This window comes from Scyliorhinus torazame, chromosome 1 (genome assembly GCF_047496885.1).
Source record: "Scyliorhinus torazame isolate Kashiwa2021f chromosome 1, sScyTor2.1, whole genome shotgun sequence".
Taxonomy (NCBI): domain Eukaryota; kingdom Metazoa; phylum Chordata; class Chondrichthyes; order Carcharhiniformes; family Scyliorhinidae; genus Scyliorhinus; species Scyliorhinus torazame.
The window spans coordinates 409623039-409638479 of NC_092707.1; the positions used below are offsets into that span (position 1 = coordinate 409623039).

At 44.5% G+C, this 15441-nt stretch overlaps 1 protein-coding gene across 1 annotated transcript in view; it reads left to right on the forward strand.

The window, feature by feature from the left end:
- Positions 1-14886, forward strand: part of LOC140428340 (immunoglobulin gamma-1 heavy chain-like) — a 65719-nt gene extending 50833 nt beyond the window's left edge. Inside the window, exon 6 of the mRNA XM_072514704.1 lies at positions 13375-14886. Coding sequence (XP_072370805.1) covers positions 13375-13491 — 117 coding nt within the window. The 3' untranslated portion in view covers positions 13492-14886. The remainder of the gene's footprint in view (positions 1-13374) is intronic.
- The last annotated feature ends 555 nt before the right edge of the window (positions 14887-15441 follow it).

Consider the following 15441-nt stretch of genomic DNA (forward strand, 5'->3'; position numbering starts at 1 on the left):
GTTTGGGGGGTTTGTTCTGTGTTTAGTTTGGGGGTGGGTTTGTTCTGTGTTTAGTTTGGGTGTGGGTTTGTTCTGTGTTTAGTTTGGGGGAGGGTTTGTTCTGTGTTTAGTTTGGAGTGGGTTTGTTATGTGTTTAGTTTGGGGTGGGTTTGTTCTGTGTTTAGTTTGGGGGAGTGTTTGTTCTGTGTTTAGTTTGAGGGTGGGTTTGTTCTGTGTTTAGTTTGGGGGGGTGTTTGTTCTGTGCTTAGTTTGGGGGGATGTTTGTTCTGTGGTTAGTTTTGGGGGGTTTGTTCTGTGTTTAGTTTGGGGGTGGGTTTGTTCTGTGTTTAGATTGGGGGGGGTGTTTGTTCTGTGTATAGTTTGGGGGTGGGTTTGTTCTGTGTTTAGTTTGGGGGAGGGTTTGTTCTGTGTTTAGTTTAGGGGCGGGTTTGTTCTGTGTTTAGTTTGGGTGTGGGTTTGTTCTGTGTTTAGTTTGGGGTGGGTTTGTTCTGTGTTTAGTTTGGGGGTGGGTTAGTTCTGTGTTTAGTTTGGGGGTGGGTTTGTTCTGTGTTTAGTTTGGGGGTGGGTTTGTTCTGTGTTTAGTATGGGGGTGGGTTTATTCTGTGTTTAGTGTGGGGGTGGGTTTGTTTTGTGTTTAGTTTGTCGGTGGATTAGTTCAGTGTTTATATTGGGGGTGGCTTTGTTCAGTGTTTAGTTTGGGGATGGGTTTGTTCTTTGTTTAGTTTGGGGTGGGTTTGTTCTGTGTTTAGTTTGGGGGTGTGTTTGTTCTGTGTTTAGTTTGGGGGTGGGTTTGTTCAGTGTTTAGATTGGGGGTGGGTTTGTTCAGTGTTTAGTTTGGGGGTGGGTTTGTTCTGTCTTTAGATTGGGGTGAGTTTGTTCTGTGTTTAGTTTGGGTGTGGGTTTGTTCTGTGTTTAGTTTGGTGGAGGGTTTGTTCTGTGTTTAGTTTGGAGTGGGTTTGTTATGTGTTTCGTTTGGGGGTGGGTTTGTTCTGTGTTTAGTTTCGGGGAGTGTTTGTTCTGTGTTTAGTTTGAGGGTGGGTTTGTTCTGTGTTTAGTTTGGGGGGGTGTTTGTTCTGTGTTTAGTTTGGGGGGATGTTTGTTCTGTGTTTAGTTTGGGGGGGTTTGTTCTGTGTTTAGTTTGGGGGTGGGTTTGTTCTGTGTTTAGATTGGGGGGGTGATTGTTCTGTGTATAGTTTGGGGGTGGGTTTGTTCTGTGTTTAGTTTGGGGGTGGGTTTGTTCTGTGTTTAGTTTAGGGGTGGGTTTGTTCTGTGTTTAGTTTGGGTGTGGGTTTGTTCTGTGTTTAGTTTGGGGGTGGGTTTGTTCTGAGTTTAGTTTGGGGGTGGGTTAGTTCTGTGTTTAGTTTGGGGGTGGGTTTGTTCTGTGTTTAGTTTGGGGGTGGGTTTGTTTTGTGTTTAGTTTGGCGGTGGATTAGTTCAGTGTTTATATTGGGGGTGGCTTTGTTCAGTGTTTAGTTTGGGGATGGGTTTGTTCTTTGTTTAGTTTGGGGTGGGTTTGTTCTGTGTTTAGTTTGGGGGTGTGTTTGTTCTGTCTTTAGATTGGGGTGGGTTTGTTCTGTGTTTTGTTTGGGGGTGGGTTTGTTCTGTGTTTAGTTTGGGCGGGTTTGTTCTGTGTTTAGTTTGCGGGTGGGTTGGTTCTGTGTTTAGTTTGGGGGTGGGTAAGTTCAGTGTTTAGTTTGGGTGTGGGTTTGTTCTGTGTTTAGTTTGGGGGTGGGTTTGTTCTGTGTTTAGTTTGGGGGTGGGTTTGTTCTGTGTTTAGTTTGGGGGTGGGTTTTTTCTTTGTTTAGTTTGGGGTGGGTTTGTTCTGTGTTTAGTTTGGGGGTGTGTTTGTTCTGTGTTTAGTTTGGGGGTGGGTTTGTTCAGTGTTTAGTTTGGGGGTGGGTTTGTTCAGTGTTTAGTTTGGGGGTGGGTTTGTTCTGTCTTTAGATTGGGGTGGGTTTGTTCTGTGTTTAGTTTGGGTGTGGGTTTGTTCTGTGTTTAGTTTGGTGGAGGGTTTGTTCTGTGTTTAGTTTGGAGTGGGTTTGTTATGTGTTTCGTTTGGGGGTGGGTTTGTTCTGTGTTTAGTTTCGGGGAGTGTTTGTTCTGTGTTTAGTTTGAGGGTGGGTTTGTTCTGTGTTTAGTTTGGGGGGGTGTTTGTTCTGTGTTTAGTTTGGGGGGATGTTTGTTCTGTGTTTAGTTTGGGGGGGTTTGTTCTGTGTTTAGTTTGGGGGTGGGTTTGTTCTGTGTTTAGATTGGGGGGGTGTTTGTTCTGTGTATAGTTTGGGGGTGGGTTTGTTCTGTGTTTAGTTTGGGGGTGGGTTTGTTCTGTGTTTAGTTTAGGGGTGGGTTTGTTCTGTGTTTAGTTTGGGTGTGGGTTTGTTCTGTGTTTAGTTTGGGGGTGGGTTTGTTCTGTGTTTAGTTTGGGGGTGGGTTAGTTCTGTGTTTAGTTTGGGGGTGGGTTTGTTCTGTGTTTAGTTTGGGGGTGGGTTTGTTTTGTGTTTAGTTTGGCGGTGGATTAGTTCAGTGTTTATATTGGGGGTGGCTTTGTTCAGTGTTTAGTTTGGGGATGGGTTTGTTCTTTGTTTAGTTTGGGGTGGGTTTGTTCTGTGTTTAGTTTGGGGGTGTGTTTGTTCTGTCTTTAGATTGGGGTGGGTTTGTTCTGTGTTTTGTTTGGGGGTGGGTTTGTTCTGTGTTTAGTTTGGGGTGGGTTTGTTATGTGTTTAGTTTGGGGGTGGGTTTGTTCTGTGTTTAGTTTGGGGGAGTGTTTGTTCTGTGTTTAGTTTGAGGGTGGGTTTGTTCTGTGTTTAGTTTGGGGGGGTGTTTGTTCTGTGTTTAGTTTGGGGGTGAGTTTGTTCTGTGTTTAGTTTGGGGGAGGTTTGTTCTGTGTTTAGTTTAGGGGTGGGTTTGTTCTGTGTTTAGTTTGGGTGTGGGTTTGTTCTGTGTTTAGTTTGGGGGTGGGTTTGTTCTGTGTTTAGTTTGGGGGTGGGTTAGTTCTGTGTTTAGTTTGGGGGTGGGTTTGTTCTGTGTTTAGTTTGGGGGTGGGTTTGTTCTGTGTTTAGTTTCGGGATGGGTTTGTTCTGTGTTTAGTTTGGGGTGGGTTTGTTCTGTGTTTAGATTGGGGGTGGGTTTGTTCTGTGATTAGTTTGGGGGGATGTTTGTTCTGTGTTTAGTTTGGGGGGGTTTGTTCTGTGTTTAGTTTGGGGGTGGGTTTGTTCTGTGTTTAGATTGGGGGGGGTGTTTGTTCTGTGTATAGTTTGGGGGTGGGTTTGTTCTGTGTTTAGTTTGGGGGAGGGTTTGTTCAGTGTTTAGTTTGGGGTGGGTTTGTTCTGTGTTTAGTTTGGGGGTGGGTTTGTTCTGTGTTTAGTTTAGGGGTGGGTTTGTTCTGTGTTTAGTTTGGGGTGGATTTGTTCTGTGTTTAGATTGGGGGTGGGTTTGTACTGTGTTTAGTTTGGGGGGATGTTTGTTCTGTGTTTAGTTTGGAGGTTTTGTTCTGTGTTTAGTTTGGGGGTGGGTTTGTTCTGTGTTTAGTTTGGGGGTGGGTTTGTTCTGTGTTTAGCTTGGGGGTGGGTTTGTTCTGTGTTTAGTTTTATGTGGGTTTGTTCCATGTTTAGTTTGGGGGGTGTTTGTTCTGTGTTTAGTTTGGGGGTGTATGTTCTGTGTTTAGTTTTGGGGGGGGGGTTGTTCTGTGTTTAGTTTGGGTCGGGTTTGTTCTGTGTTTAGTTTGGGGGTGGGTTTGTTCTGTATTTTGTTTGGGGGTGGGTTAGTTCTGTGTTTAGTTTGGGGGGTTTGTTCTGTGTTTAGTTTGGGGGTGGGTTTGTTCTGTGTTTAGTTTGGGTGTGGGTTTGTTCTGTGTTTAGTTTGGAGTGGGTTTGTTATGTGTTTAGTTTGGGGGTGGGTTTGTTCTGTGTTTAGTTTGGGGGAGTGTTTGTTCTGTGTTTAGTTTGAGGGTGGGTTTGTTCTGTGTTCAGTTTGGGGGGGGTGTTTGTTCTGTGTTTAGTTTGGGGGTGGGTTTGTTCTGTGTTTAGTTTGGGGGAGGGTTTGTTCTGTGTTTAGTTTAGGGGTGGGTTTGTTCTGTGTTTAGTTTGGGTGTGGGTTTGTTCTGTGTTTAGTTTGGGGGTGGGTTTGTTCTGTGTTTAGTTTGGGGGTGGGTTAGTTCTGTGTTTAGTTTGGGGGTGGGTTTGTTCTGTGTTTAGTTTGGGGGTGGGTTTATTCTGTGTTTAGTTTGGGGGTGGGTTTGTTTTGTGTTTAGTTTGGCGGTGGATTAGTTCAGTGTTTATATTGGGGGTGGCTTTGTTCAGTGTTTAGTTTGGCGATGGGTTTGTTCATTGTTTAGTTTGGGGTGGGTTTGTTCTGTGTTTCGTTTGGGGGTGTGTTTGTTCAGTGTTTAGTTTGGGGGGGTGTTTGTTCTGTGTTTAATTTGGGGGAGGGTTTGTTCTGTGTTCAGATTGGGGGTGGGTTTGTTCAGTGTTTATATTTGGGGTGGGTTTGTTCTGTGTTTAGTCTGAGGGTGGGTTTGTTCTGTGTTTAGTTTGGGTGGGTTTGTTCTGTGTTTAGTTTGGGGGTGGGTTTGGTCTGTGTTTAGTTTGGTGTTGGGTTTGTTCTGTGTTTAGTTTTATGTGGGTTTGTTCCATGTTTAGTTTGGGGGGTGTTTGATCTGTGTTTAGTTTGGGGGTGTATGTTCTGTGTTTAGTTTTTGGGGGGGGGGTTCTGTGTTTAGTTTGGGTTGGGTTTGTTCTGTGTTTAGTTTGTGGGTGGGTTTGTTCTGTGTTTAGTTTGGGGGTGGGTTAGTTCTGTGTTTAGTTTGGGGGGTTTGTTCTGTGTTTAGTTTGGGGGTGGGTTTGTTCTGTGTTTGGTTTGGGTGTGGGTTTGTTCTGTGTTTAGTTTGGGGGAGGGTTTGTTCTGTGTTTAGTTTGGAGTGGGTTTGTTATGTGTTTAGTTTGGGGTGGGTTTGTTCTGTGTTTAGTTTGGGGGAGTGTTTGTTCTGTGTTTAGTTTGAGGGTGGGTTTGTTCTGTGTTTAGTTTGGGGGGTGTTTGTTCTGTGCTTAGTTTGGGGGGATGTTTGTTCTGTGGTTAGTTTTGGGGGGTTTGTTCTGTGTTTAGTTTGGGGGTGGGTTTGTTCTGTGTTTAGATTGGGGGGGGTGTTTGTTCTGTGTATAGTTTGGGGGTGGGTTTGTTCTGTGTTTAGTTTGGGGGAGGGTTTGTTCTGTGTTTAGTTTAGGGGTGGGTTTGTTCTGTGTTTAGTTTGGGTGTGGGTTTGTTCTGTGTTTAGTTTGGGGTGGGTTTGTTCTGTGTTTAGTTTGGGGGTGGGTTAGTTCTGTGTTTAGTTTGGGGGTGGGTTTGTTCTGTGTTTAGTTTGGGGGTGGGTTTGTTCTGTGTTTAGTATGGGGGTGGGTTTATTCTGTGTTTAGTGTGGGGGTGGGTTTGTTTTGTGTTTAGTTTGTCGGTGGATTAGTTCAGTGTTTATATTGGGGGTGGCTTTGTTCAGTGTTTAGTTTGGGGATGGGTTTGTTCTTTGTTTAGTTTGGGGTGGGTTTGTTCTGTGTTTAGTTTGGGGGTGTGTTTGTTCTGTGTTGAGTTTGGGGGTGGGTTTGTTCAGTGTTTAGTTTGGGGGTGGGTTTGTTCAGTGTTTAGTTTGGGGGTGGGTTTGTTCTGTCTTTAGATTGGGGTGGGTTTGTTCTGTGTTTAGTTTGGGTGTGGGTTTGTTCTGTGTTTAGTTTGGTGGAGGGTTTGTTCTGTGTTTAGTTTGGAGTGGGTTTGTTATGTGTTTCGTTTGGGGGTGGGTTTGTTCTGTGTTTAGTTTCGGGGAGTGTTTGTTCTGTGTTTAGTTTGAGGGTGGGTTTGTTCTGTGTTTAGTTTGGGGGGGTGTTTGTTCTGTGTTTAGTTTGGGGGATGTTTGTTCTGTGTTTAGTTTGGGGGGGTTTGTTCTGTGTTTAGTTTGGGGGTGGGTTTGTTCTGTGTTTAGATTGGGGGGGGTGTTTGTTCTGTGTATAGTTTGGGGGTGGGTTTGTTCTGTGTTTAGTTTGGGGGTGGGTTTGTTCTGTGTTTAGTTTAGGGGTGGGTTTGTTCTGTGTTTAGTTTGGGTGTGGGTTTGTTCTGTGTTTAGTTTGGGGGTGGGTTTGTTCTGTGTTTAGTTTGGGGGTGGGTTAGTTCTGTGTTTAGTTTGGGGGTGGGTTTGTTCTGTGTTTAGTTTGGGGGTGGGTTTGTTTTGTGTTTAGTTTGGCGGTGGATTAGTTCAGTGTTTATATTGGGGGTGGCTTTGTTCAGTGTTTAGTTTGGGGATGGGTTTGTTCTTTGTTTAGTTTGGGGTGGGTTTGTTCTGTGTTTAGTTTGGGGGTCTGTTTGTTCTGTCTTTAGATTGGGGTGGGTTTGTTCTGTGTTTTGTTTGGGGGTGGGTTTGTTCTGTGTTTAGTTTGGGCGGGTTTGTTCTGTGTTTAGTTTGCGGGTGGGTTGGTTCTGTGTTTAGTTTGGGGGTGGGTAAGTTCAGTGTTTAGTTTGGGTGTGGGTTTGTTCTGTGTTTAGTTTGGGGGTGGGTTTGTTCTGTGTTTAGTTTGGGGGTGGGTTTGTTCTGTGTTTAGTTTGGGGGTGGGTTTGTTCTTTGTTTAGTTTTGGGTGGGTTTGTTCTGTGTTTAGTTTGGAGGGGTTTGTTCTGTGTTTAGTTTGGAGGGGTTTGTTCTGTGTTTAGTTTGGGGTGGGTTTGTTCTGGGTTTAGTTTGGGGTGGGTTTGTTCTGGGTTTTGTTTGGGGGTGGGTTTGTTCTGGGTTTAGTTTGGGGTGGGTTTGTTCTGCGTTTAGTTTGGGGTGGGTTTGTTCTGCGTTTAGTTTGGGGGTTTTGTTCTGTGTTTAGTTTGGGGGTGGGTTTGTCTGTGTTTAGTTTGGGGGTGGGTTTGTTCTGTGTTCAGTTTGGGGGTGGGTTTGTTCTGTGTTTAGTTTGGGGGTGGGTTTGTTCTGTGTTTAGTTTGGGGGTGGGTTTGTTCTGTGTTTTGTTTGGGGGTGGGATTGTTCAGTGTTTAGTTTGGGGGTGGGTTTCTTCTGTGTTTAGTTTGGGGGTGGGTTTGTTCTGTGTTTAGTTTGGGGGTGGGTTAGTTTTGTGTTTAGTTTGGGGGTGGGTTTGTTCTGTGTTTAGTTCGGGGGTGGGTTTGTTCTGTGTTTAGTTTAGGGGTGGGTTTGTTCTGTGTTTTGTTTGGGGAGGGTTTGTTCTGTGTTTAGATTGGGGGTGGGTTTGTTCTGTGTTTAGTTTGGGGGTGGGTTTGTTCTGTGTTTAGTTTGATGGGGTTTGTTCTTTGTTTAGTTTGGGGGTGGGTTTGTTCTGTGTTTAGATTGGGGGGGTGTTTGTTCTGTGTATAGTTCAGGGGTGGGTTTGTTCTGTATTTAGTTTGGGGGTGGGTTTGTTCTGTGTTTAGTTTGGGCGTGGGTTTGTTCTGTCTTTAGTTCGGGGTGGGTTTGTTCTGTTTTGTTTGGGGGTGGGTTTGTTCTGTGTTTAGTTTGGGCTGGTTTGTTCCGTGTTTAGTTTGGGGGTGGGTTGGTTCTGTGTTTAGTTTGGGGGTGGGTATGTTCAGTGTTTAGTTTGGGGGTTGGTTTGTTCTGTGTTTAGTTTGGGGGTGGGTTTGTTCTGTGTTTAGTTTGGGGGTGGGTTTGTTCTGTGTTTTATTTGGGTTGGGTTTGTTCTGTGTTTATATTGGGGGTGCGTTAGTTCTGCGTTTAGTTTGTGTGTGGGTTTGTTCTGTGTTTAGTTTTGGGGTGGGTTTGTTCAGTGTTTAGTTTGGGGGTGGGTTTGTTCTGTGTTTAGTTTGGGGGTGGGTTTGTTCTGTCTTTAGATTGGGGTGGGTTTGTTCTGTGTTTTGTTTGGGGGTGGGTTTGTTCTGTGTTTAGTTTGGGCGGGTTTGTTCTGTGTTTAGTTTGGGGGTGGGTTGGTTCTGTGTTTAGTTTGGGGGTGGGTTTGTTCAGTGTTTAGTTTGGGGGTGGGTTTGTTCTGTGTTTAGTTTTGGGTGGGTTTGTTCTGTGTTTAGTTTGGAGGGGTTTCTTCTGTGTTTAGTTTGGGGTGGGTTTGTTCTGGGTTTAGTTTGGGGGTGGGTTTGTTCTGGGTTTAGTTTGGGGTGGGTTTGTTCTGCGTTTAGTTTGGGGTGGGTTTGTTCTGCGTTTAGTTTGGGGGTTTTGTTCTGTGTTTAGTTTGGGGGTGGGTTTGTTCTGTGTTTAGTTTGGGGGTGGGTTCGTTCTGTCTTTAGTTTGGGGGTGGGTTTGTTCTGTGTTTAGTTTGGGGGTGGGTTTGTTCTGTGTTTTGTTTGGCGGTGGGTTTGTTCAGTGTTTAGTTTGGGGGTGGGTTTGTTCTGTGTTTAGTTTGGGGGTGGGTTTGTTCTGTGTTTAGTTTGGGGGTGGGTTAGTTCTGTGTTTAGTTTGGGGGTGGGTTTGTTCTGTGTTTAGTTCGGGGGTGGGTTGTTCTGTGTTTAGTTTAGGGGTGGGTTTGTTCTGTGTTTAGTTTGGGGGGTGGGTTTGTTCTGTGTTTAGTTTGGGGGTGGGTTAGTTCTGTGTTTAGTTTGGGGGTGGGTTAGTTCTGTGTTTAGTTTGGGGGTGGGTTTGTTCTGTGTTTAGTTTGATGGGGTTTATTCTGTGTTTAGTTTGGGGGTGGGTTTGTTCTGTGTTTAGATTGGGGGGTGTTTGTTCTGTGTATAGTTTAGGGGTGGGTTTGTTCTGTGTTTAGTTTGGTGTTGGGTTTGTTCTGTGTTTAGTTTGGGGGTGGGTTTGTTCTGTCTTTAGATTGGGGTGGGTTTGTTCTGTGTTTTGTTTGGGGGTGGGTTTGTTCTGTGTTTAGTTTGGGCGGGTTTGTTCTGTGTTTAGTTTGGGGGTGGGTTGGTTCTGTGTTTAGTTTGGGGGTGGGTTTGTTCAGTGTTTAGTTTGGGGGTGGGTTTGTTCTGTGTTTAGTTTTGGGTGGGTTTGTTCTGTGTTTAGTTTGGAGGGGTTTCTTCTGTGTTTAGTTTGGGGTGGGTTTGTTCTGGGTTTAGTTTGGGGGTGGGTTTGTTCTGGGTTTAGTTTGGGGTGGGTTTGTTCTGCGTTTAGTTTGGGGTGGGTTTGTTCTGCGTTTAGTTTGGGGGTTTTGTTCTGTGTTTAGTTTGGGGGTGGGTTTGTTCTGTGTTTAGTTTGGGGGTGGGTTTGTTCTGTGTTTAGTTTGGGGGTGGGTTCGTTCTGTCTTTAGTTTGGGGGTGGGTTTGTTCTGTGTTTAGTTTGGGGGTGGGTTTGTTCTGTGTTTTGTTTGGCGGTGGGTTTGTTCAGTGTTTAGTTTGGGGGTGAGTTTGTTCTGTGTTTAGTTTGGGGGTGGGTTTGTTCTGTGTTTAGTTTGGGGGTGGGTTAGTTCTGTGTTTAGTTTGGGGGTGGGTTTGTTCTGTGTTTAGTTCGGGGGTGGGTTGTTCTGTGTTTAGTTTAGGGGTGGGTTTGTTCTGTGTTTAGTTTTGGGTGGGTTTGTTCTGTGTTTAGTTTGGAGGGGTTTCTTCTGTGTTTAGTTTGGGGTGGGTTTGTTCTGGGTTTAGTTTGGGGGTGGGTTTGTTCTGGGTTTAGTTTGGGGTGGGTTTGTTCTGCGTTTAGTTTGGGGTGGGTTTGTTCTGCGTTTAGTTTGGGGGTTTTGTTCTGTGTTTAGTTTGGGGGTGGGTTTGTTCTGTGTTTAGTTTGGGGGTGGGTTCGTTCTGTCTTTAGTTTGGGGGTGGGTTTGTTCTGTGTTTAGTTTGGGGGTGGGTTTGTTCTGTGTTTTGTTTGGCGGTGGGTTTGTTCAGTGTTTAGTTTGGGGGTGGGTTTGTTCTGTGTTTAGTTTGGGGGTGGGTTTGTTCTGTGTTTAGTTTGGGGGTGGGTTAGTTCTGTGTTTAGTTTGGGGGTGGGTTTGTTCTGTGTTTAGTTCGGGGGTGGGTTGTTCTGTGTTTAGTTTAGGGGTGGGTTTGTTCTGTGTTTAGTTTGGGGGGTGGGTTTGTTCTGTGTTTAGTTTGGGGGTGGGTTAGTTCTGTGTTTAGTTTGGGGGTGGGTTAGTTCTGTGTTTAGTTTGGGGGTGGGTTTGTTCTGTGTTTAGTTTGATGGGGTTTATTCTGTGTTTAGTTTGGGGGTGGGTTTGTTCTGTGTTTAGATTGGGGGGTGTTTGTTCTGTGTATAGTTTAGGGGTGGGTTTGTTCTGTGTTTAGTTTGGTGTTGGGTTTGTTCTGTGTTTAGTTTGGGGGTGGGTTTGTTCTGTCTTTAGATTGGGGTGGGTTTGTTGTGTGTTTTGTTTGGGGGTGGGTTTGTTCTGTGTTTAGTTTGGGCGGGTTTGTTCTGTGTTTAGTTTGGGGGTGGGTTGGTTCTGTGTTTAGTTTGGGGGTGGGTTTGTTCAGTGTTTAGTTTGGGGGTGGGTTTGTTCTGTGTTTAGTTTTGGGTGGGTTTGTTCTGTGTTTAGTTTGGAGGGGTTTCTTCTGTGTTTAGTTTGGGGTGGGTTTGTTCTGGGTTTAGTTTGGGGGTGGGTTTGTTCTGGGTTTAGTTTGGGGTGGGTTTGTTCTGCGTTTAGTTTGGGGTGGGTTTGTTCTGCGTTTAGTTTGGGGGTTTTGTTCTGTGTTTAGTTTGGGGGTGGGTTTGTTCTGTGTTTAGTTTGGGGGTGGGTTTGTTCTGTGTTTAGTTTGGGGGTGGGTTCGTTCTGTCTTTAGTTTGGGGGTGGGTTTGTTCTGTGTTTAGTTTGGGGGTGGGTTTGTTCTGTGTTTTGTTTGGCGGTGGGTTTGTTCAGTGTTTAGTTTGGGGGTGAGTTTGTTCTGTGTTTAGTTTGGGGGTGGGTTTGTTCTGTGTTTAGTTTGGGGGTGGGTTAGTTCTGTGTTTAGTTTGGGGGTGGGTTTGTTCTGTGTTTAGTTCGGGGGTGGGTTGTTCTGTGTTTAGTTTAGGGGTGGGTTTGTTCTGTGTTTAGTTTGGGGGGTGGGTTTGTTCTGTGTTTAGTTTGGGGGTGGGTTAGTTCTGTGTTTAGTTTGGGGGTGGGTTAGTTCTGTGTTTAGTTTGGGGGTGGGTTTGTTCTGTGCTTAGTTTGATGGGGTTTATTCTGTGTTTAGTTTGGGGGTGGGTTTGTTCTGTGTTTAGATTGGGGGGTGTTTGTTCTGTGTATAGTTTAGGGGTGGGTTTGTTCTGTGTTTAGTTTGGTGTTGGGTTTGTTCTGTGTTTAGTTTTATGTGGGTTTGTTCCATGTTTAGTTTGGGGGGTGTTTGTTCTGTGTTTAGTTTGGGGGTGTATGTTCTGTGGTTAGTTTTTTGGGGGGGGGTTTGTTCTGTGTTTAGTTTGGGTTGGGTTTGTTCTGTGTTTAGTTTGGGGGTGGGTTTGTTCTGTGTTTAGTTTGTGGGTGGGTTTGTTCTGTGTTTAGTTTGGGGGTGGGTTAGTTCTGTGTTTAGTTTGGGGGGTTTGTTCTGTGTTTAGTTTGGGGGTGGGTTTGTTCTGTGTTTAGTTTGGGGGAGGGTTTGTTCTGTGTTTAGTTTGGGGTGGGTTTGTTCTGTGTTTAGTTTGGGGGTGGGTTTGTTCTGTGTTTAGTTTGGGGGAGGGTTTGTTCTGTGTTTAGTTTGAGGGTGGGTTTGTTCTGTGTTTAGTTTGGGGGGGTGTTTGTTCTGTGTTTAGTTTGGGGGTGGGTTTGTTCAGTGTTAATATTTGGGGTGGGTTTGTTCTGTGTTTATATTTGAGGTGGGTTTGTTCTGTGTTTAGTTTGGGTTGGGTTTGTTCTGTGTTTAGTTTGGGGGTGGGTTTGTTCTGTGTTTAGTTTGGGGTGGGTTTGTTCTGGGTTTAGTTTGGGGTGGGTTTGTTCTGGGTTTTATTTGGGGGTGGGTTTGTTCTGGTTTTAGTTTGGGGTGGTTTTGATCTGTGTTTAGTTTGGTGGTGGGTTTGTTCTGTGTTTAGTTTGGTGGTGGGTTTGTTCTGTGTTTAGTTTGGGGGAGTGTTTGTTCTGTGTTTAGTTTGAGGGTGGGTTTGTTCTGTGTTTAGTTTGGGGCGGTGTTTGTTCTGTGTTTAGTTTGGGGGGGTGTTTGTTCTGTGTTTAGTTTGGGGGTGGGTTAGTTCTGTGTTTAGTTTGGGGGTGGGTTTGTTCTGTGTTTAGTTTGGGGATGGGTTTGTTCTGTGTTTAGTTTGGGGTGGGTTTGTTCTGGGTTTTGTTTGGGGGTGGGTTTGTTCTGGTTTTAGTTTGGAGTGGGTTTGATCTGCGTTTCGTTTGGGGTGGGTTTGTTCTGTGTTTAGTTTGGGGGTTTTGTTCTGTGCTTTGTTTGGGGGTGTGTTTGTTCTGTGTTTAGTTTGTGGGTGGGTTTGTTCTGTGATTAATTTGGGGGTGGATTTGTTCAGTGTTTAGTTTGGGGGTGGGTTTGTTCTGTGTTTAGTTTGGGGGTGGGTTTGTTCTGAGTTTAGTTTGGGGGTGGGTTTGTTCTGTGTTTAGTTTGGGGGTGGGTTTGTTCTGTGTTTAGTTTGGGGGTGGGTTTGTTCTGTGTTTAGTTTGGGGGTGGGTTAGTTCTGTGTTTAGTTTGGGGGTGGGTTTGTTCTGTGTTTAGTTTGGGGGTGGGTTTGTTCTGTGTTTATATATGAGGTGGGTTTGTTCTGTTTAGTTTGGGTTGGGTTTGTTCGGTGTTTAGTTTGGGGGGGTTTGTTCTGTGTTTAGTTTGGGGCTGGGTTTGTTCTGTGTTTAGTTTGGGGTGGGTTTGTTCTGGGTTTTGTTTGGGGGTGGGTTTGTCCTGGTTTTAGTTTGGGGTGGGTTTGATCTGCGTTTCGTTTGGGGTGGGTTTGTTCTGTGTTTAGTTTGGGGGTTTTGTTCTGTGTTTAGTTTGGGGGTGGGTTTGTTCTGTGTTTAGTTTGGGGGTGGGTTTGTTCTGTGTTTAGTTTGTGGGTGGGTTAGTTCTGTGATTAATTTGGGGGTGGGTTTGTTCAGTGTTTAGTTTGGGGGTGGGTATTTTCTGTGTTTAGTTTGGGGGTGGGTTTGTTCTGAGTTTAGTTTGGGGGTGGGTTTGTTCTGAGTTTAGTTTGGGGGTGGGTTTGTTCTGTGTTTAGTTTGGGGGTGGGTTTGTTCTGTGTTTAGTTTGGGGGTGGGTTTGTTCTGTGTTTAGTTTGGGGGTGGGTTAGTTCTGTGTTTAGTTTGGGGGTGGGTTAGTTCTGTGTTTAGTTTGGGGGTGGGTTTGTTCTGTGTTTAGTTTGGGGTGGGTTTGTTCTGTGTTTAGTATGGGTTGGGTTTGTTCTGTGTTTAGTTTGGGGTGGGTTTGTTCTGTGTTGAGTTTGGGGGGGGTGTTTGTTCTGTGTTTAATTTGTTCTGTGTTGAGTTTGGGGGTGGGTTTGCTCTGTGTTTAGTTTGGGGGTTAGTTTGTTCTGTGTTTAGGTTGGGGGCCAAGTGTCTTTTCTCGTGACATTATATCCTGTGCATCTGATTTTGTTGCAGCCGGAAGAGGCAGAATTATTTTACGCCGATATTCAGTTCTTCCGTCAGAATAACAGCCGCCCAATGTCACCGATCGTCGAGGAGGCGACTGTGTACGCTGCTGTCAAACGGGCCTAGTAACTTGAAATCAATTCTATAACAACTCAAACTGCTTTGCTGCCAGGCAATGTTTGCCGTCGTTAACACCTCCAACAGCAAGTGACGGTCTGCAAATCTTCACAACAGTGTCTGCATCATTTTACATCAGTTATTATTGAATTCCCCCAATGGGGCCGATTCCTCTTGGACTGTAGACCAAGGACATTGAGGCCAGTGCACAGCACTGGGCCCCCGTCCCCGGGATAGTGAGGCCCGTGCACAGCACTGGGACCCTGTCCCCGGCATAGTGAGGCTAGCACAGCACTGGGACCCTGTCCCCGGGCTAGTTAGGCGAGTGCACAGCACTGGGTCATCCCAACTTTCTTTGACTTGATTTCCCACGTAAATATCACCGGAGATCCGCTATTATTGCCGGTGAATTAATAAAAGTGAATGTGATAAATCTGTCCTGGAACACAAGAATGTGATCATTGATTAGAAATCCAGGCCATGAGCCTGGGCCCTTAGTGTGTTTAATTACACTGATAGATTCAGTTAGGCTGCTATAGATTTGCTGGGTCCTGCTGACTCAGGTCCTGTACATACCAGAGAAACAATGACCTGAATACTGCCCCTCGGTCAATTCAATGTTTCTAATGGTCAGTGACCAGGTCGAAGAAAAAAATCAATTTGGAGAGAGGATTTAAATCAGGGATTTGTTTGAAGCACTTGGGAGAAAGTTAATACTTTTTTAAAGTTTAAAACTGAATTGTGTGACAACTGCAACAATTTTTAATATTGACCGTATTTTATATATGTCAGCGTAATGCTATTAAAAGCCTGGGTTAAGGTATATATTATTCTGTTGCAATAATATTTTTAACAAATACTGGTTTAACTTATATGCAGACTCTGTCTCTGCAAATGGTGCAATTAAGATGTTGTAAAAGTGGTATATTCGTTGATTATAACTGTTTAATTATTTACCTATATGGGGCTAGTGGATTTTAGTACATAGAAATAAGTTTCCCTCGGGTTTAGATAATTGAGTGGTGGTGATTAGCTTTGGTGAGATGGTCGTAACACAGTCAGTGGGAGAGAGATGATGTAATTAAGGGGAGGAGCCAGGTCTGCAGCAGGCAATTTAGCTTTGGTTCTCAAAAGACAGAAGGACTTGCAGCTTTCAACTGAAAGCGTCTCTCCTTTGCTGGAAGCAAATCTCTGCATAGAGGACAGCAAGTGTCCCCATTGTTTGCTTACTTTATTTACAAGTGGCTTTTGACCTGTAATGGGCTTTGCTTAATTGGCGATGAAGAAGGTATCAGTTAGAAGTTAAAATGTTTCCCTATTTTATTAAGAATTGATTTGCTGTTAACTGTAATTTATTTTCTGTGATGTTAATGTTGTTTAATAATAAAGTTTATTTTAACTAAATATGTCCCTATTTGTCAGTGGAACCACTCCTGGGGTGAAATACTCTTTGCTCACAATTTTACAACTTTAAACAGAAGCGTTTGGAGTTCTGTGCGGTATCCGAGCAACTGATCTTCATTTGACACTTTGAAATGTATCCAGCTTCGGTATGGATGAGGAACAAAAATGATAGGTTGACGGGGACCCATTCACATTATCTGACCCACAGTGAGTTTTGATGTGGCTTTTGTCTATGGTGAACCAGAAAGGTGAATCGGCTGAAATGGTGTAGTTCTTTTTGTTGACGGTCCATCCTTAAACAAAGGGATGTGTGTGTTTCCCGGACGCCTGTGAATGTCCACATTTAAGTAGGTATTTGCTTGATATTCAGGACTGCTTGGCGCAGAATGCCAAAAGTCACATGATTTTCAGTGGCCACATAAATAGCCTGTGTGTGTTCCAAATTTCAAACTTTGGTATGAAAGTTCTGAATACACTGAAGCAAAATAAAGAGCGGTGACAATGTTGGCGGAAACTGTCAGATAAACTAAAGAACATGATAAACCGATGGACAAT